At 49.1% G+C, this 22,096-nt stretch overlaps 1 protein-coding gene across 6 annotated transcripts in view; it reads right to left on the bottom strand.

Annotated features, from left to right (window-relative positions):
* Positions 1-22,096, bottom strand: part of ARID1B (AT-rich interaction domain 1B) — a 394,749-nt gene that overhangs the window by 48,975 nt on the left and 323,678 nt on the right. For 4 of the 6 annotated variants that reach the window (XM_037053930.1, XM_037054196.1, XM_037054015.1 and 1 more), the window contains 3 exons: positions 20,763-20,942; positions 8,271-8,598; positions 6,455-6,583 (listed from right to left, as the gene is read on the bottom strand). In XM_037053930.1, the coding sequence (XP_036909825.1) occupies positions 6,455-6,583; positions 8,271-8,598; positions 20,763-20,942 (637 nt within the window). The remainder of the gene's footprint in view (positions 1-6,454; positions 6,584-8,270; positions 8,599-20,762; positions 20,943-22,096) is intronic. The other 2 variants (XM_037054108.1, XM_037054274.1) reach the window with 2 other exon arrangements.

The raw sequence follows: 22,096 nt of genomic DNA, 5'->3' as shown, positions 1-22,096 counted from the left end.
CAAGCTGCAATTATTTTCTTTTCGCCTCAATGCAGGAAACTGCTGTGAGCTGTTCCTAATGCAGCTGACTGATCTCCACCTTCTCTTACAAAGCAACCAGGGGAACAAATCGAGCTCAAGGGTTTGGAAGCAAGAATCTTTATTGTCAGGATGTGAAGAGGATGGAAAATTTGTCTGGTGCTTGACCTTTGGAAACTGACAACTAAGAGCATTCTCTTCATCTCGAAGGTGATTTTGGTTTGTTAAGTCCGTTGTTTTGTTATTACAAACTGTTTACCAACAATTACATGAAAATGAACTCCAAGTCTCCCTTCTGAAAATGCTTCAGATACTATGCATCAGCACCTCTCTGCTGATGCCCAGAACTCCAGCTGTCTTAAGTTCAGGGTGTGGGCAAAAGTCACAGGAAGCAAAGAGGGTCCCCAAACCTGTCTGTGTCCTGCCAGAGGTGACCCCAGAACCTGGTGAGTCCTGGGACAGTTTCCCGCTGAACTCTGACAAGATGTGAAGGGCAGTTTTTCAATCTGGTAAAAATGACATCTACTGTCCCTCAGGGAAGAAAAATTAGTTGCCACCGGAGTCCAAAGGCCCCTTCTAACTGCCTGAAAGATACTTACTTTAAAAGGTTTATCCTGAGGTCATAATGCCATGAGAAAAGAATCACCAATAATTTACAAAGCAGGCTATTCCTTTTCAATGGCAGGAGTGCCCACTGTTTATACCAAGCCATCCCTTTCTGGGTACAGGGGGTAATGGAGTGACCTGACAAGGGGTGGGGGTCTCCTTTGAGGTGCGGGCACCTCAGAAATGGGGAGCATGTGAATGCGACAAATAACCAGGGGCTAAGTAGCAACAGTGGGGAACTAAGACCTGCGTGATGTTTCAGGAGATAATTAAGAAGAACACGTAGATTACTATGCATTCATAAACCTCATGAACCTGTAGTGGGCCAATCTGTGGGCTGAAGAAAAATTCTGGGGTCCTGAGATCGCCATCCCATCTCCTTTGTCAGAGCAAGGTTTGCTAACGCCACCTGACGAAGAGTGCACTTGTCCAGGGCTGTAGTGACAGGAAATACAATATAGTCATTTCTAACTTAAAACTAAAACAAACCCTCCTAAAATTCTTACGGATTTCCTGAACTACATGCAGCCGTGGTCTACAAAGTTACTTAATTTAAGCAAAAACACTATTTATTTATTTTTTTGCAGGAGTAAAATTTAATTTATTTTTTAAAATTTTAATTGTTGTTCGAGTACAGTTTTCTGCCTTTTACCCCCATCCCAGTCCACTTCCCAAAAAACACTATTTAAAATTGGGTAAAAAGTTGCAGGAAAGGCCTGAAAGCAAAACAAAACAAGTTCCTTGTATCCTCGCCAGTCCCTCTGCCCCGAGAAGTTCGGGGGGCAGAGTCCAGCGCGGTCTGACCTGGTAGGTAACTCAGCCAAAGGTAACTCCAGGGAGAATGAGTTAACTTGCAAAGCAAGCAATAAGACCTAACGCTCAGAGCTGTGCGTATTTTGGTTGGTCTGAGCTGTGTAATAGAAGCAGGCTTCAAAGTAAGAACGAAGGCGCAGATTAGCAGGGCCTCAGGGAGCTGCTGCCCGCTAAGAGCCCTGGGAGCAGCTGGGGAACGCAGCTGTCCCCTGTGATCCTCACGCCGTCACCCACAATGCTTCCTGACCCCCAACTGGGGGAGAGGAAGGCACCTTCACCACTCACACGCCATTCCTACTGCCTTTGGCCGGGCACATCGGCAAGCTTATTGGAGTTCGGACTGAGAACAAGTCAGCACAACCCAGGAGCCACTGGAAAGCCTTACAGGTCGGCAATGAGGCTGGCACACTACTAGCTGGAGATAGGATTGCAGCCATGCTGCCCTTTACGAACTGAATACCTGGGTCCGGCTGGGCTGTGTTGCTGACTTTTCCCATGACGGGTGGACAAGTATGCTGAATCTGGACGTGACAATCCCACTTTGTCTGGTTGGAGGGTGTGCATGTTTGGAGCTGGAGATGCTAGCAGGGCCGTGAGACATAGATAAGTGGCCCAGACGAGTCGACTGGGCACACACTCCACTGAGAGAGACTCACAGGTCAGTAAGGGCCCTGAGCCCATGGTGCGCATTGTGAGTTACCTATTCAATAGATGGAAGGGCAGCACCCGGCTGTGAGGTGCGGACAATCTGAATGAAGAAGACAGGCTGGGGATGGCCGGGAACTGGAGTATTTCAGACTGTGAGAAGATGCCAAAAGGGAGAGAGAGAAGGGTTTGGGGAGACTTTGCTACGAGTCAGGAGCACCAAAGCCTGAGCCGCAGTCAGTTCTAACTCATCCAGTGCCCCAGCCTTGGCCGGCATCTTCCTCGTCCCACAGCCCTCGAGAAAGGGAGTGAAGGCCAGCGAGTCTCAGTTGTTGGCACCTTCCTGACCCTTCGCCCCGGGGACCCCGTTAGCCCTCTCCCACAGCAGGAGTCCTGGAACCCCCCGGGGAGCCGAAACCGCGGCCAGGAGCCTCAGCCCTCCTGTGCTGGGGCCCGCTGTGTGTAAGTTTCCAGGTCTCTCTCGGGGACAACCCCAGTTGTTCTGGGACAGCCACAGGCTCTAGTCCATGAGAGGTTTGCTGTACGTTTCATGCTCTGATCCGCGTTTTACTGCTTTTTGGTTTGAAGACCAGTGAACGTGCTTTCCGGCTGCTGATATAGTTTTGTAACTCTCAAAGGTTTGATTGAAACCATCACCTTAAAATACCAACATAATATTCATTCAAATTCTAAATTTTGAAAAGAAAAAAAAACAGGCTGAAAATTAAAGCACAGTATTTAGATACTGCGAATTCTTACATTTAACTGCAGAAACAAAACTACTATCTCAGCCTTTGAAATCTTTTCTCTTTGTCTTTTAATAGCATGACTTTTGAAATCACAGCTATTGTTTAAAAACCCAAATGTCCAAAATCCAAAGGGCTGTACTTTTAATACAAATCACTCACAGGTCTTCAGGCCCCGGGACCCCATTTTCTCTGGGGCACAACACAGAGTCCTCGCCCCTCTTTGACGTCTGACTGCACTATCTCCATTAGCGGGTTTCCAGGCCAGTGGCTCTGGCCCATGAGCAGCCCCGCGTCATATTGGCTTCAGAGAAAAATAATAGAGAAAAAGTGCCTTGCTGGCAAATAGCAGGAGAAAAATGAATTATAAATACACTTCACCGGAGAACAGCTGCCGGAGGGGTGTGTGTGTGTAGGGGGTGCACTTGAGACAGAGACACAGGGGCCACGTACCCAAAGGACAGACCAACCCACCCATGTTGCTGAGCGGAGCTGGGGGTTTGCGGGCAGAGGAGGACCATGGCTCGAACTCTTGCGAAACATCTTGGCTAAGACGCCACAAAATTTCTTCACCCTGTTACAGAGTAGCCAAGACTCAAAAATAAAATCCCCAATCTCCTATTTTACCAAAAGCAAAAATACTTTCAAATTGGTATCAACTGTGCTAATTTTTGGTATGACGTCAAATGTTAAAACGTGGGTCTCCACCCTTGTGGTTGTGACATTCAGTACAGGAAGAACGCTTTTCAAGTTGACTTGTTGTTTTGAGGACTCAGAAGTCTGCGAGTCTTCCTCCTCGAGGTGTTCAATTAGTCCGGCAGGGAATCTCGTGGGGTCAGCATGAGGACACGACGTGGCTTGTATCAGCATCGAGTAGGGGTCTGCACTTGGTGGGTGAAAGTGCCGACTTCTGTTTCTACCCTCGCACGACTCAGGGTCCTTTCTGTCGAGGCCACACCCTAGTCAGCAGCATGAGAGCAAAGCAACAACGGCCACCAGAACTGGACTGAAGATGAGCGTCTTCTGCCATCCCCGACCCAAGCTGTTAGTCAGGACTGGCCGCTGTGCTTCCCTCCACTGCAACATCCAAAGACTGTGACGCTAAGTGGAGATGCTTTAATACTGGACACAGCAATGCATCTTTTGAGTAAAAGGTCTATCAGTGTGTGTGTGTGGCTGGGGGGGGCGGGGGCGGGGAAGGGGTCCTGAACAACACATGTCAAATGCTGGGTTTTACCAGGCAGCCAGTCTAGTCTAGACCCTGAACAATACGCTTCACCCCATTCTGTTGTAAACCCTCTTATAATCAAGATGAGGGACCCCTTTACCCAAAAGGGGAAAGACAGAACACAATTCATCTATATAAGCCTTAACCTACTCAGTGTGGAGGGCGGGTCTCACCCTTACGCTGTCACCCTTAGAAGAGACTGGTGAGGTGGCCTTCCAACAGCCCACCTGCGTGTGTTTCCACTCGAGGTTCCACCCCACTGCTGAGGGAGCCCAGAGCCGGCCTGCCCTGGCCACACACCCTCAAGTTCACAGCTCTCTCTAATTGCGCACACATTCACTCACTCACTACCTTTGTCACTAACTTGCCTTCTTTAGCTTTTTCCATTGGCTCCAGCCCCTTTGGGGTTCTGACTTCAGAGAGAAGTCATACTAACAAATTGCGAATGTCTTTTCTTCCCCCAAAGAGAAACTGACAATGAGAAAAACGTCTTTTCAAACTGTCAACCCAACTTTAACCTGATAGCCACCAATGGGGGGGCAACAGAAACCAACACAAAAACATGACTTTGCTGCAATGAGCTCTTACACTACAGCGAAAGTGTGTGTGGGAAGTGGGTTTCTGAACCCAGCACTCAAACATGATGTACCACACATGTTTTCTCATGTTCAGGCTTCTGCTTAAAAACAAAACAAAACAAAACAAAACGCACAACAAGTTATGTATATTGCAAAGTGCAAAGGAAGGAAGATTTAAAATAGAAATAAAACTTTCTTTTCTTTCTTTTTTTAGAAAGAATACCACAGACATGAAAGACAAAAGTCAGAGCCAACCAGGGTGGGGCTGCAAGGGTGAGCCTTTGCCAAGCGCTTTGTAACGTTTACACAGAAATGTGGACCTCTTTCCTTTTCTCGTTTTTAATGAAGGCGGAGAAGCTGTATTCTGGGGAAGTGCTCTGGATGCTGCTGGCCGAGGCGCAGATCGGATCTCCAAGTGCTGGTTACCTAACACTGATTTTCTGCCCCAGTGGAAGAGATTTCAGTCTGGTGCATGCCATTTAAATTCATTTGACACAGCTGCTTAATGTGGCTTGGCAAGGCCCAGCCACACCAGCTTTGTGGGTCTAGATGGGGCTCCTGAGGTGGGAAAGGACAGATCCTGTGCATTAGCAGCTGATGACAAATGCTCTCCTCTCCCCACTGCTGTCTTCCTACTGACTCATGCAGTGACCTTGAAGGTACCAGAAGGCAGGAAAAAAGGGAAAAACAACTTCCTCCAAATGAGTAGGTTCACTGAGTTCTCTAGTTGTTATTGCACTTGTAGGATTATGTTTACAGAATTTTGTTTTGTTGGTCCACATTTAAAACCATGTTTACAGGATTTAGAACTCTCAATTACAAAATTATCACTTGTTCTTGCCATCAAAATGGATGTATACTGAATATAAAACTATTAGAAAGCTCTCTGTACCACGCACTTGTACCTAATTTAGCACAGTTCCATACGTTTACTCTTTAAACAAAGCGGGCTGACTGGTCCCTATTTTAACCAAGAATGTGGTACGTTTCTAAAGAAACTACTAAGTATGATTCAGTCTATGTAGGATAATCTTATTACTACTATATAAAACTGGTATCCATTATTTTAGCTTAATAAATCACTGAATACTCACATACTTTAAGTTTTGTAGTAGGAAAGAGATACTTTTTGTTGCTATATGTAATTCCTGTGTTGTAATTGATAACAGCATGTCAACACCGTGTTAGGAAAAAATCCTGTGTTGGACTATTTGGCTGTATTTTCCTGGTGACTTCAATATTCTACAACTCCTTGGGAGAAGGAAGTAACAGAACTCTTCGGCACAGACGTATGTTTAGTGATGACACAATGAAACCTCTCTTGAGTCCTGTCATCAACCTAGGTCCTGTCTCTGGTCAAATGAGGTCACCCCACTTTGAAATCAGGGGTGGGCGGGGGCAGGTCCCTGCAGTGGGAGGAACAACAGTAGCGCTGTGGTGATAACACAATACAAATACCTAGGTGACACACGACACCAGTGAGGGGAATGACGGTCACTCTTAGGCAGACCCAGCCTGGGGTCCTCGCAGGCAGAGGGGAAGGGGCCGAGCTGGAAGCCATGCAGACAGGCCTGGGGGTGCATGCAGGCTGCTACCAAACTGCCGTGCCGTGGATGAGAACAACACAGGACAAAACAAACCACCACCCGAAACAAACGAAAAGAGACAAATAAACAAAACACAACCCCCTCTGAGATGGAGTTTCTTTTAGGTCTTTCACTCTCTTATTCTGGGTGTTATTTTGCAGCCACATGGCACGTTCATTAACAGTTCTAAAAAAAGGCCCAGGTCCCCAGCGAGTCAGGGCTGTTGCTACCTACCCGTACTGGTCAGGCGGGTGCATCATGGGAGCCTGAGAGTTGCCATAGTTGGGGTGCTGGGGAGAAAACATGGGGCGTCCGCCAGCCCCAGACTGGCTGGGATAAGCAGGCGACCTAACGTATGGTGGCCTAAAGCAGAACAGAAGAACAACTTCTTTGGGTTTGTTCTGTAGACAAGTTCGAATACCCCCGTCCATCGTCATCTTCCACATGTAGGTGTGGAGGGCAGTGGAATGGGGCTGAATCCTCTGTACCATGCAGCTAGGGCAGTGGAATGGGGCACATTCCTTTAAAGGCGGGGGGCGGGGGGGGACAGAGCAAAGGAGAGAGCAGAGTTGAGAGTCTCAGATCTAATCTCAGCTCCCAGTTCTGAGGGACAGCTCCAATTTTGGTCAGAGCCACAAAACACAGTCCCCATTTAAACTCCTGGAGAGCTCGCTTGGAAATGGTCTCCTAGTTACAAATGGAAAATGGAAATGCAGGGCAGGATATTGACACAAAAATGATATGTAAACCGATTCAGAAAGGGAGCCTAGCAAAACTTTTTAATCAACGTCCCTATGGTTATCTCCTTCCCAGATCATGATCCAAGGCTTCACCTCAAATTTAATCAAGTGCTTTCTACTTAAACAGAAAATAAGATGTGCTTTATGAGTTGCAACCACAGACAATTCATTTAAACATAAATTAGAGCTTCAGTTGGACCAGTCAAACCAGTCCTCACAGACAGGTTCATTACAGCGGCCCCTGAAGTCTGTACAGGGTCGGTTTAGCGGTGTCTGCTGGGCTTCAGAAGATGGTAATGTCACGTGGATGAGAGAGAGGTGCGGAGACGGGGAGGAGAGAGATGGCGAGAGGAAGAGAGAATGAGTGATTTTCCTTCTGATTCCCAATGAACTTTTTTATTACTCAGAGGAAACAGTGAGACTGGAGGGACCCCTAACACTCCCAAAACAGTAGCTTCAGAGGAAAAGTAACAAAGGGACACGTTTAAACACATACACATACACACACACACACACACACACACACTTATTCCCATTTGGAACAAAATCAGAACCTTCTGCCTTTTCTCTGTTCAGAAGACCCTGTTTTCATACACATCTTTCAATTTGCTTTGTTTTAAAATGAGTTTTAATGTATGTTAAACATGAAACATATTTATATGTGCTTCTTTGAAAACATTCACTTTGGCCTCACAATTTTAAAATTCAGTATGTTACTTTCATACAGGTCAAGTATTTTCTCAAGAATTAATGTTAAAATCAGGATTAAAAGCAAGTAATTGAGGATAAACCCTTTCAGATCTATTAAACTTTCTGAAGTGTCGCTGCTTTCGTGAGCACATTTCCACGGGGGCACAAACAGAAGCACCCAGAAAGATAAAACAGGGGGAGGACGTCTAGAAATCTCACACATGTACACTTAGACAAACACACACAGTACACATATGTGCATATACACAGTTTCTATTTCGTAAGAGTTGGATGGTAAGGCAGGAAGAGGGGTCCTTTTTTCAGTGGTTTGGAGTCTAACTACTCATGGGCTGGAGACTCGCTGTTCTAAAGGGAGCCACGCAGATGCTGCCTTCGCCACTGGCTCTGGTGCTGGCCCTGCTCTACCCACAGCCCTGGCAAACTGCTGACTCCCCCCCCCCTTCAGGTCCTTATCAGTGTCTCAGAGAGCTAGCCTGTCGTTTCCTTACAGCCAAGTCCAGTGACACTGTACTGCTCCCCCCTGCCCCGTGACCCAGGACCATGCCTGTGCCTGGCATGCGCTACATGTCCACACCCAGACCGCCCGCCCGATGGCATACCTGCTTTGTGCTGAGTTTGCAGCGGCCTGCATCACTGCGGCAGCTGCCTCCTGTGCCTTACGGTTCACGGTTGGCATTGGTGGCCCCATTCCTGGCCCGCCCTGCTGAGACATGCCAGGAGAACTGGGGGTCATGCTGCTCATATTTCCAGGAAACGGTCTGTTCTGCATCCCAGCTGATGGCATTCGTCCCAGGGGCACAGCGCCACATGGCTGGCCTGGCCCTGGTCCATGCATCTGGTTGTTGGCATTGATGCCCACGCCAGGCCCTGGGCCACTGTAGCTTGCACTGGGCACCCCACTATATGTTGGGGGTCTGGAGTAGTTACCTAAATAAAAAGCAAACACAAATTAAGGCCTTTTACTTATCACCTGGACTCGTGAAAACACTCAGAAAACATTCACTGGAACTACTTTTTGTCTAACAATGCGATCTACACAGAATAACAGTCATTATTCTTATTAACTTCTCCCCACCCTGTTGGTGCTGGTGAGGCCGGCAGTCTAAACCCGGGCTTTCTGCACAGGCCCAAAGCAGAGAGCCACACAGGACAGCGTGGCCTGGGGGTGGGATGGGGACCCAGGCTAATCACGTACACATTTACCAACGGGCAGGGGATGCTAGAACCACGTGCTGCCTCAACATTCTACACATCCCATCCTTACACCTCACACCTCATCCTCACTCCAGTCCCCACTGTGTCGGCTGCACGACCACGTGACAGTGATGATGGGGGTGCAGAGAGACGAGGAACTGCGCAGATGGTCAAACCCAGCCTCCAAAGCTGCGTCGGAGGAGTCCTGTAGAAACTCAACATTAGTGTCGCACAGCCGTTTTCCTCTGGTGCTGGGAACATTTTTTTTTGGCTTGAGCACCAGAAAAGTGGATGGCTTATGCTCGGCACCATGTTCTACAAGGTACCTTCAAGCACTGGCGTGGCACTCGGTGCAGTGAGATGCGGCACCTGGGAAGCAGGCAGGCCCCGGGAGGAGGAGCTACGACCACATGCCCACGCATAGCCTCCCGCTTACACGGGGGCACACGCAGGTGGACTCCAAGAGCAGTGGCCGTGGTCGGGACCACGCCAGCAGTGCGGCTTCCTCTCTCCTGCCGCACCTTTCTCTCTGGTTGAGTGTACGTTCACGGAACTCAAGTCAGTGAAAGGCACACTAACGCCACTCCAGCCCCTGCTGCACACGAGACCCTGGGGCAAGCGCTCTGCATCACTGGTCTCCCTCCACTCTCCGAAAGCCACGTGAAATACAGACACGGCCACGATTCCATTCACAAATGAAAAACCCAACAGCCAGTAGCTTAGGATTCCCGTTCAAGACAAAAGGCCCAAATCCATGCAACTGACCGATAAAACGTGCTTCCTTCCGACAAACGACCGCTGAAATGACACCCACGCAGAGAGACAAGTGTCTGCAGAACAAGGGTCAGCATGTTTCTCAGTTAGTTCTTGGTGCTTTCGGGAGGAAACTCCTTGCTTGCATCGCACGGCACGGCTGTCCGAGGCGCAGGGGCGTGGAGAGGGATGCGACCCAAGTCCTGTCCTCGAGCAGCTCACCATGTATTCATTGTGCCGCCACGGACCCCATGATTTTGTTCCCACAAAATAAAAGGTACATTTTTCATTTTCACTAATAACTCGACTGATTTGGGTATTCTGAATATGTCAGCTCTCTCCAGCTATTGGTTCTTAGTGGGTAGAGGCCAGGGTGCTGCTGAACACCTTCTAGTGCATGAGACAGCCCCACAGCAAAGGGTTATTGGCCAAAATATCAACAGGACCAAGAAACCTCACAAACCACTTCTGACACATTTGACCAGTCACAGCACCTTCCCTATACATGGCACAAATCTTTATTTGTTTCAGGTGAGTGTTTACCTTTCTTGAAATAATAAAGCCCAATACACCAAAAATGTTCTTTATTTTCTTTCATCTTCAATATTAAAATGACTGCGCAAAAATTCACCAATTTTGCTAAGTTTTTTAAAAAACACAGCTGATGTGACAGCTGTCATAACACAAACAAAATTGTTTCGAATGATAAAGACAACTAAGCAACACTAGAGGTGTCGCATGTTAAAAATGTAATGGGCATTTTGGCTCGCCCCTTGTGTGTGAGTGTGCGGCACGAGGCAGAGTAGCAGGGGTGAGGCAAGAAAAAAGACTGAAGTCACACAAAGACAAGGCGCTGTGACGAGCAGGAGAGCCAAGAGAAGGTCTGCTGGGGTGGGGTCGGGGGTCTCCGGGGCGGTGGAGCTGGGCCTGGGGCCGGGCGAGCTGGCGCCCAGTGACGGCTCTGTCTGTCCTGACAGCAGCCCTCAGGTGAGTTGTTGGAATTGTCTCCTTCTCTTCTCTGTAAAACAAGATGGTGCTCTCTAGCGTGGACTGCCTGGGGAGTTGCTGGGGGGAAGTGGTGTAATGTAAGGCGGGGGTTTACTGCTGGGCAGTGAGGAAGGCAGAGGATGGGAGGGCACGGATGGGAGAGCACGGGGAGGCGCACGCTGCAGGGCCCTGTGCCCCAGGCTTCCGAGGCCTGGGCTCACTCTGGGGACGAGGGGCTTCTCTTGTCGGATTGGTGACAGCAACAAAAGCAGATACTGGGTGTTAACTATCTGCTAAATTCAACCCCAAGTTCTTTGTATTAGCTCATTGAATCCTTCCACGAGGCATGAGAAGGCCCTGTTATTACCAGCCTCATTCCAGAGCTGAGGAGCCCGAGGCCATGTGGCTGTAAGTGGAGGAGCCGGGCTCTCCCAGCCCGGCAGCCCTTGAGCTCGGATCGGAGTCAGGGTGTGCGGCCCTGCACGGCCCGCCCCAGTGCTTAAGGGAAAAACACGCTGCAGTGATAGTCACTTCACGGTCACGAAACTGGTGCTCCTAGGTCCACACACAGGAAGCTGCATCCCCCGGAAATCTGCAAGAAAGCTGCCGGCTTTTCAACGCTGACTGGCTGCTTGCTCTTTGTCAGGTACATCACGTGCACTGTATTTGGTCGTCTGTGAAGGCATACTACTCACTGCAGATGGCACAAAGGTCACCGTCCCTGCAGACCACGGGCTAAGGGCTGAGGAGGCTGGTGGGGCAGATGGTCTCTGTCCAAGCTAGGCTGCCACTGCAGTTCCGATGTGGCCAGAGGTGATGCGATGTATATGCAAATGTGACTACCTGTGTTCCAATAAAACTTTATTTACAAACACAGGTGGCAGGCCAAAGGGGGCCACAATCTGCTGATTCCTGATGTAGACTGATCACGGAACAAGCTATGAAAGTGCTCCACCAGCACAGAAAGCGACTTTTTAGAGCCAGCACAGGAGGGACAGCAGAGCGAGGCACAGGCCATGTTAGTGACTGGAAAATAGAGGGATGGGATAGGACAAGTTCGACACAAATTATCTCCGGGCCACCGGCTCCTCAACTTTAACTGCATTTTCATGAAGAAACCCTATCCTGCCTTTGCAGAAATAATAAAACTTATATTGTTTCAAGTAAAAGGTAAAAATGTTCACTGTTTATAAACTTCAACATTCTTTCTAAAAAGTTCTTAAGTTGCTTCTGAATCTCTCATCCCACAGGACCACACACAAGGTCTGTTTGCCTGTCACCATCTCGGCAGGAAGGGCGTTTTCAGCGTGCCCCCGTGGGGAGGGTCACAGGGCAGGGGCGGGAGGCGCGTCCTGCCTCGGCCCGCGGGCTCGATGCACTGGGAGCCAGAACCCGCCCTTGTGAGCACGAGGAGGACCTGTCCTCCTCCTCCTGACCTCGCACGCCCGACTTCCATGTTACCTGACGGCACCAGTGCAATCCAGTGCTCCTCTCTGCCTCTTGCTTTTATTAAAAATTCATAAACTCACTCACAGTTTGAATGCAGATGAAATTAATTCACATATTCACACTATTACTTGGTAGCTAGTTTCCACCCTCCCCAGATGCCCATTTAGTGACTCATTTGGTAAGAAACTTTATGCAGTGAAAACATGTGCAACTCTTTGCTTTCGAAGAAAACGAAAGAACACTTTAATCTTGATTTAGAAAACAGGCGTTCAGACCCGGCCACTGCGGATGAGGCCCACACACAGTTTCGCTGGAGAAGAGGCTGCCCGACTCCACGGAGCTCCGCCCGCAGCTGGGACTGAGAAGCGCCATCACCCTGTGGGCTGGCACCTCCGGTGTGACTGGCAGTCAGTGGCTGCATTTTAGTGAGCACAGGAAAGAAACAACCGAGATGCTCAGCCTCCTTGAAAAGTAAGAGGCTTTCCCCGTGGAGCTCATGTGCCCAGACAAAGATGGTTTCTAAGGCTTCAGATAAACGGTTCCCGAGGCAGCTGAGACTAAAGCACGGGCTCCGGAAACCGGGGGGTGGAGGCTGGTTCCGACCCTTCCCAGTGGCACGACCCTGGACACACTACTGAGCCTTCCCGACCATCAGTTTGGCCGCCTGTGAAGTAATGATGATAACGGGGAGAGGCAGAAAGTGACCGGTACAGTTACCTGATAAATGGTAGGCTCTATCACCATCCTCAACAAGTCACATTATCAACAACCACTAATGGGATCTTTTCCTCATAATCTCTTGAAAACATGGGGCAAGGAGGGAAAAATGCTCCATGCCCCCACTCTTTGCTACTTGATAACGTATCTTTCTCCCCCAGATAAACAAAACTCAAATACGTAAGCCAAGCAAAACATGAGAGGAAAAGCCAGGACTGAGAAGTGCAATCTTATTTCCATGTTTCTCTAATAGATTAGTAATTTGTTGGCACGAGCCCCGACAGAAAACAGATGGATCCAGCATTAAGCACAATGCAGGCAGCAGATGCCGGGCCAGCCCACCTCAGCTGGACGGGTCTCACAGCCAAGTCCGAGAGCCCACAGTTTTCAAGTGGGTTCATCTTGGCACACCAGCTTCGGAAAATTGGTCACCCAGTGAATTCCGATTCCAGCCCACCAGGAGTCAGATTCAAGCACCAGAGAGATGAAGCAGGGGCTGGACCTGACTCAAGTCACCATCATTGTTTCGGGAGGACCACAGATAAGTCTACACCTGACTCCAGAATATTTAAATTTGCTACTTATTGCACTATCCATATTCCAAGCTTACTGCTTTCACTGAACTATTAAATGTTCCCACTCGCTCAGGGAATTTTGCTTCTCAGTTTCAATCACTCAGCAATTGCTTGTGAACACCGAAAGGTTCTGTATTAGTCCCCTTTGCTGGGGAGGGTAAAAATGCCATTGAAACCATAAAATAGACACTTTACTCTGGGTGAGAAAGAATGAACGGATAATTAGCTACATACCACAAATATATTTGTGATCTAGAGCTAAATATGCATTTGTTGTGTTTTGTAGCCAAAGATCTTCACTACTTTTTTTATGGCCATATACTATTCAATATTACTTGAAGTCAGGTTTACTGAGTTAGAACTTACATATAATAACCACCACACGAAACCCTACAACCACCAGCATCGGCAAGACACGGGATATTTCTATCATGACAAACAGTTGCTATTTTGTGGTCAATCTCATTCCCATCCTTGGCACCACTGATCCGCTCCCGCGGTTCTGCCTTCTCCACAGTGTCATATAAATAGAGTCGTCCATTTGCAGGCTTTTGTGTCTGGCTCCTTTCACTTAGAGCCATGCTTTTGAAATTCAGCCACATTGTTGCACGTCAGTAGTTTGTTCCCTTTTGTTGCTGAGTAGTACCCCGTTCTGTGGACACTTGGGTTGTTTCCAGTTTTCAGCAATTGTGAATAAAGCTGCTAACATTTGCACACAGGTCTTTGTGTGGACATGTTTCGTTTCTCTTGAAAAAAACCCTAGCAATTCAAGTGCTGGGCTGTATGGTAAGCACAAGTTTAACTTCATAAGAGACCCCATCAAAAAATGTGTGAGAATTCTAATTGCCCTATGTCCTTGATATTGCCAATAAAAAAAATTAGCCATTCCAATAGGTATGTAGTGACTGCCACGGTGGCTTTGATTTTTATTTCCTTAATGAGGAATGATTTTGAGTATTTTTCACAGGTTACCATATTTAAGTAAGACCCATCTTGTGGAAAAACAAAAGTCGTATTTCAAAAACCTTCCGACTCCACCTCCCCGCCAACCCCCCTGCCCCGCCCAGGCGGGCCACACAGTGCTGCTCGAGGCGTCGCTTTAGGAGGAAAGCTGACAAGCAGTTAGGAGGCCCACGAATGCAGGCTCAAAATGAGAGCTCACTCACCCCAAGTAAGGCACTAAATGCCACTACTTGTAGAAATAGAGATAATTTGTTTTTTGAATTGACATATAAGGAACCACGTTCTTCTCAGGTCAACATGCATTTTTAAAAAGGCTTCAATAAAAATGCAAGAGTACTAACAATACTACACAAAGCTTATAAAAGAGGAGGAAAGACCCATTACCTTACAGCTTGATTTCAGCACTTCACTTTTGGTAGTGTTTTTTTGTATGTATGTCATAAAAGTTAATTCCTTTAAAAATTTAGTTATACAGTAACACAAGCTCAATGCAGATGATATAGAGGCGCAGAGAGAAACAGAAAACAAATGATCCCCAGTTTCACTCCCCAAAGATAGTTCTTAAGCATTTAGTCAACCCGGACCCCACTGAGCACCAAGGCAGGGTGGAGAAGGTGGAGCGGGTCCCGGCCCGCGCTCTGCTCTCTCTCTGCCGGCTGAGGAAACCGTTCTCAAGGCCCTCGGACACGCCACCTCTGTGTGATGGCTGGGGACTCACTAGTGAGCAGGGGCGAGGGGCTTGTGCTCTGGTGGGCATCAGAGACGCAAGGAAGCAGCTCGAGACGAAGTGTCAGAGGGTGCTGAGCCCTTCGAAGAGAAATGAAGCAGGGGGTCTTATTCACAGCGGGAGGGAAGGCGTCCCTCCGAAGGCGACAGGTGGTGTGCAGGCGGGCACCTCTCTGGCCGAAGGAGCGGCTCTCCGCAGACACCGCCAACACTGAGGCCGATGGCACCCACGGGCCCGGGGGACAGGGGTGCCCAGTCAGGTGCCAGTATCTGACATCTGTGAGATGGAGAGTGAGTGGAGTGAGTGGACAAGAGAGCGCGGGGTCCCAAGGGACAGGAGTGTGACCTGTTGCTGCCTATGTGACCCCCAGAAAGCTAAGCTAACTGTCACTCCAAAGGTCAGTTTCCTCATCTGTAAAAAGGGTAAAAACACAAGATTCTCTATTTCATGTGGTCACTGTGGGGGAACAACGGTATGTTGGCCATGGACAATGGGTAGAATGCCATGGAAGAGACACAAACTATTCCAACATTAATAACTTTCTAATCAGTGAAATTACCCTTTTACCATATAGTGTGTCATATGCCAAGTTTTACTTTCATGACGCAGATATGCCAACGTACTTCTCAGGACATGAGAAAAAGCACCAACAAAACAAGTGGGATCAGGTGTTACCTTAACAGCCACACTTAGTACAAAACTGTAGAATCTCTATAGTAAGAACGAAGGGGTCCCAGGGTTGCAAGGTCACACACTGCGTGAGCGCCTGCACCCTCCCGGCTCTGACTGGTGGTGTCCTGCCTCCTGGCCCGCAGAGCCAGTGTGGGAATGGCGCCCCCTGCAGGGAGAGCTCTGACCTGCTTCGCCTGATGGCCCGGGGCCCCTTCCGACAGCACACTGGGTACCACTCTCAGTCAGTGAGCTGTGATTCCACAGACCCTTTCTTTGGAAACAGACATTTGAAAGATGGCAGAGCTGCGAGTTCCAGGTACAGACGTCCTGCTCCGACGCCTAGCCACATGTCCACGCCCGCTGCTCCCAGGTTGCTGCCCAGGACTTCAGGACTCAGACCTGGAGTGGCGGTAAAAGGCCACTGGAGCCACCGCCAAAGCTGTGCGCTCAGGCCTGGGCAAGGGCAGGGGGTGCTTTGACTTCAATTGGCAATATAATGTAACTACTGATAATAGTCAGCTTTACTAGTCAAAATTCAAAGTTGTTTTATGTTTTTACTTTTCCTATCTTTCTAACATTTTAAGTTGACTTACACTTTAAATTTTCCTTTCTTTCCTAATCCCTCGGCTTTGATAAAGTCATGACAATTACCAGTCTGTTAAGAAAAATTCATCCTTAAAAGAAGACTGCATTAACTGCCTTTAGCTATAAAACGGCGGCTTCAATTTGCTCTCTCTCTCACATTAGTACGATATTCGGAATGCGTCCCTAACAACAGGGCGGCACAGAATGCGGAATGACTACTTCCGCCCACCACTTTACCATCAAACACGGTTAAGGAAGGAGGGAGCTGTAAACACATCCAGCGTCTTACAACCCGTTTCAAGAGAGAAAAAGAGTAAGCCCAGGAGGGAGCGAACTGCGCCGGCCTTTGGGGACGCAACTGTGGGGGCAGACACACCTCGGCTGGAGGCGGAGGCTGAATTCAACTTCATTCAGTGACAAGACTGAGGCCCTGGGCTTGCAGGAGCCGAGACAGGAGTCCTGGGTCACGGTGACACCGAGGTTGTCACGGGCCTATGAGGGATTCTCCAATAGCTGCTGAGTCGCCGACTAGTGACACTGGTACATTGTTCCTCTGGAACCGAAACAGCTGTGTGATTATTGCTGTGAAATCGGAACTGCGGTCATCTCAAAAGCAGTATCATTTAGAGTTTGCCTCTGCTGAATCTAAGAGAAGCCTATTTTAATAAAGGGAGAAGGAAGACTTCAGATGACACCTAATTTACTTTAGAGAAAAAGCCTTGAACCCGTCTGAAAAACATCTTCTACCATGTAATTTAGAAATAAAAGGCCCACCGGACTCACCCACTTGTGAGTTCTCTGCTTCCTAGGGCACACGTTACACAAACTGAGGCAGCGGGCCAGGCTGCGGCCCAGCGAGGCGGCCCAGGCCCTGCCGGCGAGCGAGGGCACCAGGGCGCAGATTCAGTCTCTGTCACCCAAGGCAGCACCAGGGCCAGACCTTCAGCTTTCACAATTAGTGACAAATGTGCAAAAAGTGTATGCAGAGAGCCAGTGTGGCTGACTGTTCCAGAGTCCACACAAACATCTGGGACAGTCTCCTGAAACTGAGTCCGCCTCCCGTCTTCCCACGCGACCCTGTCTGTCAGTAGGAGCACATGGAGGACACAGCACTTCCTACCCGCTAAAGGAAGTCCCGCAGCTCGCCTGCACACGCCTCCTAGGAGTAGTTACTGAATGTGCTTGTAGGTAGGTAGAAAAATGCTACTCCATGAAATATATGCAATCAGACATTTTACACACTTATACTGGCTTGATCCCATTTGTATACTTAATAATTTGGATTTTACAGCATTAATATACACTTTATTAATGTAATATAATTACATTATATATTAATAAAAAATTTCCCTCCCTAACTTCATAGGAATTTTCTCCTTAATCTCTAGAATTGCTGATGTATTTCCACAATGTTGTCCCTTGCTTCTTAAAGGCAAACAGTCTGTCTCGTGTCACAGCTGGCACAGCGAACAAAGCAGCCTGTGGGGAGGGCACACCTAAGGCAGGGAGGACGACCCACCTGAACCCTGGCTCTGCACGTACCAGCCGCGGGGTCACAGGCAACTTCCTTAACCCGCTCACTCGTAAAATGGAGTTACTGCCATGGGCTTTCTGTGAATAAGAATGGGTGAGTTTACTCGAATTTGAGTTCTGGCACGAGTCTACGGCCATACCACCCTGAACATGCCCGATCTCGTCTGAATTCTGGCATGACTGCCGTGTATCTTGGTGAAGTTGTTTATCTGTTGTGTGCCTCAGTTTCTTCATCTGTCAAGTGGAGTGAGTAATAAATAACAGCATGTGAGGATAAAGGACCTAATTTCTGAAAACCACTTAGAACAGGGCCCAGGACATAGTGACATCTGATAAATGTTGGTTGTTATCACTAAGAGCAGTTTTGGAGAAGCTACTCCTGACAATAAAATAGGTAGAAAAAGACATTGTACAGTATTTCCCATCGGCCCCCCAAGAGCACTTAAAAGCCAAACCAAACCAGAAGACAGTCATGTAGTTAGTGACAGAAATAGAGATGGGGCCCGGACCACTGAATCTGAGACGTACACCACAGAGATGCAAGCTGAATGTTTTCCCAATGATTCGGGTAGTTAAAAGAAATGAGGGACACACACTTCACCTTGGGACCCTGTTCAAAAAGATCAACAAAGAGAGAAACGCAAAGGTAAGGTCGTTTATGGACTTGACTGTGCATGTTCCGAGCGCGACTGCCTGTCATTTAGGGGAATGAGGGTCTCCTTGCTGAGGAGACCCCAGGCGAGGAGGAGAGGTGGGCGGTTCTGACTGCAGCGGGGCACTGGAGGCCTGTGGGCCCTGCACCTCGCTGGGGACGGCCGGATGTCACCTGGGGAAAGGGGAGAACCCAGTGTGCAGACACACAGACACTGTCTTTCAGCGTCGGAAAGCACAAGTATGGGGACTGTCGTTCTCACGTGAAGTTGTTTCTACTACCAACGTTAACTCAGTGTGTCCGCCCCAGAAGAACCTCAGAACGGACGCCCTTTCCACTCTGAACCTGAAGGTGGTCCGGCAGATGCCCCGGGCTCCGTTTGTATCAGAGGCTCCAAAGCTGAGGCAAAATTCAGACTCGACATAGAATCAGAAGCAACTTCTAAGGTTGTATCATCTCATTTTCTCCAGGAAAAGTTAATTTCCACAGAGTAAGCAACTATCCAAGGACGTGGCAGCTGGGATGAGCCCTGTGCTCTTAAACGAGGACGTACCAGGTAAGTCCTCCTTCCCCTAGAGTGGGTTAGTGACGAGTGGGGAGACCGACGGGAAGTTCCATAAAGCCCCGAGAGAGTTAACAGTCAAGTCCTAGACCTTCAGCTAGCCACCCCCGCCTCATTCTGGAAACAAGGCTCCGAACTTGTCTCCAGTTACATTCTGAGCAAAAGCCCCCACTTCTCTGGGCCTCTCACAATTTATAATGTGCCTTCCAACTTTAAGTTTTCTTCTTTTCATGACAGCCAAAGAAACCCAGTTATGAAGACAGCCACTGCGCAGAGCGAGGGCGCAGGGGCGGCAGCCCTCTCACAGCTGAGCGATTCAGGGTCCTGACAAGGGGGACGTAAATCCCGAGGGGCCCCTGGGGTGAGGAAGGGGGAGGGGGCGGGGAATCACGTACGACGCGGCAGGCAGGGAGTCTAGCACTCTGACTCCACGCGAGAACAGAGGCGGGGAGCGGCCCGAGCAAAGCGCTAGGCTGGGGGCTTCCAGCACAGTTTTCCGAACAACAGGAAGAGGTGGCATGTAATCTAACCAAGTGTAAGGTGAGGACATGGTGCCGCACCTGTGGTGTGGAAGGGGCTTAAATTCCTCTGGAAAGAGAGTGTTAAAGAAACACGGCAACTCAGTTCTCAAACTGCAAAGCACTACAAACAGCCAGGATGGCCTTTCTGAGAAACAGCAGGTAAAGAGCCGACAAGGTGTCTGGGTCTCCTGTACAATCGTCTGGCCTGTGGGCGCCCACTCAGCGGAGACCACCAAATGCAAAGGCCTCTGAGAAATACCAAGGCTGAACTCGGTGGCCCCAACTCTGCTGTGGAGGTGCAAACACTTTACTACAGGTCCCTCATGGGGATGCATCAGCTTTGTTAGGAGTATTCCTGGTATTTTCAGAAGTGGGAAACTCTGGGAATCGTGCCAGATGACCTCACTCTCTCTAAAGTATGCATTAATGTCTAAGTTAAATAAACAAAATATCAAAAAGGTGCTGAATTCAAATGCCTTGTTGCCAAAAGTGACTTCGGAACACACACATCAGGGTTAAACCTTGATGAAAGGGTTCTCCGTGTACATGACAAAACACGTTTCGACTTCCAGGAAGGCAGACGTAAACAGTGCATGTGGGCACGACGCCGCTCACTTTTCTACTCTTGACTAATTTCCCTCTTTGAAAGACGTGTCTCTTTCAGGCTCTGTCCCGTCTTCTAAGAGTAAGACTGGTAACTGAAAATCAGAACTACCATTTACTGGCTCTAGCTCTTTGAGGAAAAGCTGGGAGAAGACTTAATGGGATGATGGCGTCCTCAGTAACAGGCACATTACTGTGAAGATAATTACCCCAGAGAGGGAGGGGAAACTCAGATTCGACATAACAAACCCAAGTTTTAAATAAGAAACTTTTGAGGACAAGGCTTGTGTCTCTGTCTTAAAGCATTTACACAGAAACAAGCATTTACGCCTTTCTTAGTAACAACGCGTGAGAGCACTTACCGCGGTGTCTGATGCACGGATGCTTTAATGAAGAGTCACTATAATTACTCTTCCCGTCACTGTGGGCAACTAGGGGCCGTGGGTTTGCACTAACCTCACGTGTCTGTCAGGTGACCAACAACGGGATCTTACGAGATGTTTATAATATTCAGATCTCAAATGAACACATTAACAAAATCTCTACAACCTATGCAACGCATTTGGAAAAACTTTTTTCTTCTCTCTTTTTTTGTTACCTTGTGGTCCATACTGGCTCAGCTGTGGACCGTAAGTCCCACCCGAGTTACTCTGCTGAAAGCTACCGATTCCGGGATGCATCTGGCCTCCAGGAGAAGGATGAGGCGACATGGATGGTCCTGTCTGTTGAGGTCCATATTGAGACATTTGAGGGTTTCTTTGTGTGCCTGCCATAAAACCTAAGTAGGAAATAAATGGAAATATATAAATGCAGGTGACAAAAATGGACATGGACTTGCAAGGAAGAAGGGTGGGGAGAAGGTTGGTGCCGTGAGGCTCCCCTGGAGAAACACTGGAAGACCAAAGCTGAGTGTGGAGGACTTTGGAGCTACCCTGGCCCTCACTACGAACTCTTATTAGAGGTTCCTGGAACCCAGGGGATCACGGACTTGAACTAGGGAAAGGAGAAGGAGGAAAGGCAAGTTCCCTTAACGTGCCTCACAGATGAGGTCCCTAACAGAAAGCGACTCTCCATCATGCTGGGATGGACACCTTGTGCGTGCTGCCTCAGGGTGAGCATCGCTCGCCTCCTCCTCTCTGGGACATGTGGCACTCCAACACCCCACCCCTCTCTCAGGCCCAGGCCAATGGCAGCTGCGTGCCGCACATAACAGTCCCCTGACTCCTAACCGGCACGCAGACCTGCACGCTCCTGACTCGTGTGCTGTCCTTGTGGGTGAGCTGTAAACGGCTGGCAGGGCTGCTGTGTATTCTGTTCCCAAACAGAGCATGACTTCCGCCCACAAACCCATCCTGCCCGTGGTCTCCCCATCTCCATCGATGGCACCACCACCCACACAAAGGCTCACAACAGGACCACTGACGCCATCCTCCTCTCCCTCCCTCCCTCCCGATTCCCTGTGTGTGATCCGTCCACGGTACACCCCGTGGGCTCTACTTCGGAGATGTAGCACCTCTTCCCCATGTCCACACCTACGCAGGCCAGCACCAGCCACTGTCTCCTTTCCCCACAATGGCTGGCCATGGTCTCGCGCCTCTCTCTCTCTGCCCCACGGTCTAGCCTGCTCCTTTTGAAGATCAGCCCCCACAGAGCTGCCAGACCGACTTCTCGGGAGTGCAAGGAGAAACAAGAGCACATCTTCCCTTGCAGAGCCCCTCAAGACCTCCCCCCCCACCCCGGGCCTGGATATATGGCACACACGCCTGACTACAGTGTCCCGGACCATCTGCAGTGCGGCGCTGCCTGCTTCCTGTCGACCCCATTTCCCGTGTCCTTTCCTCCCGTCTCTGCCCTGTCCATCCCCGGGCCTTCCAGTAGCTCCCGGGGCTCTGAGAGGCCCCTCCACTATGGGCTCCTCCAGGCCTGCCTTCC

The sequence above is a fragment of the Sturnira hondurensis genome, unplaced genomic scaffold (assembly GCF_014824575.4).
Source record: "Sturnira hondurensis isolate 20B ecotype Veracruz unplaced genomic scaffold, ASM1482457v3 Scaffold0000167, whole genome shotgun sequence".
NCBI classification, from domain to species: Eukaryota; Metazoa; Chordata; class Mammalia; order Chiroptera; family Phyllostomidae; genus Sturnira; species Sturnira hondurensis.
Note: the sequence above shows the minus strand (reverse complement) of the source record. Positions and strands in the feature narration are given on the sequence as shown.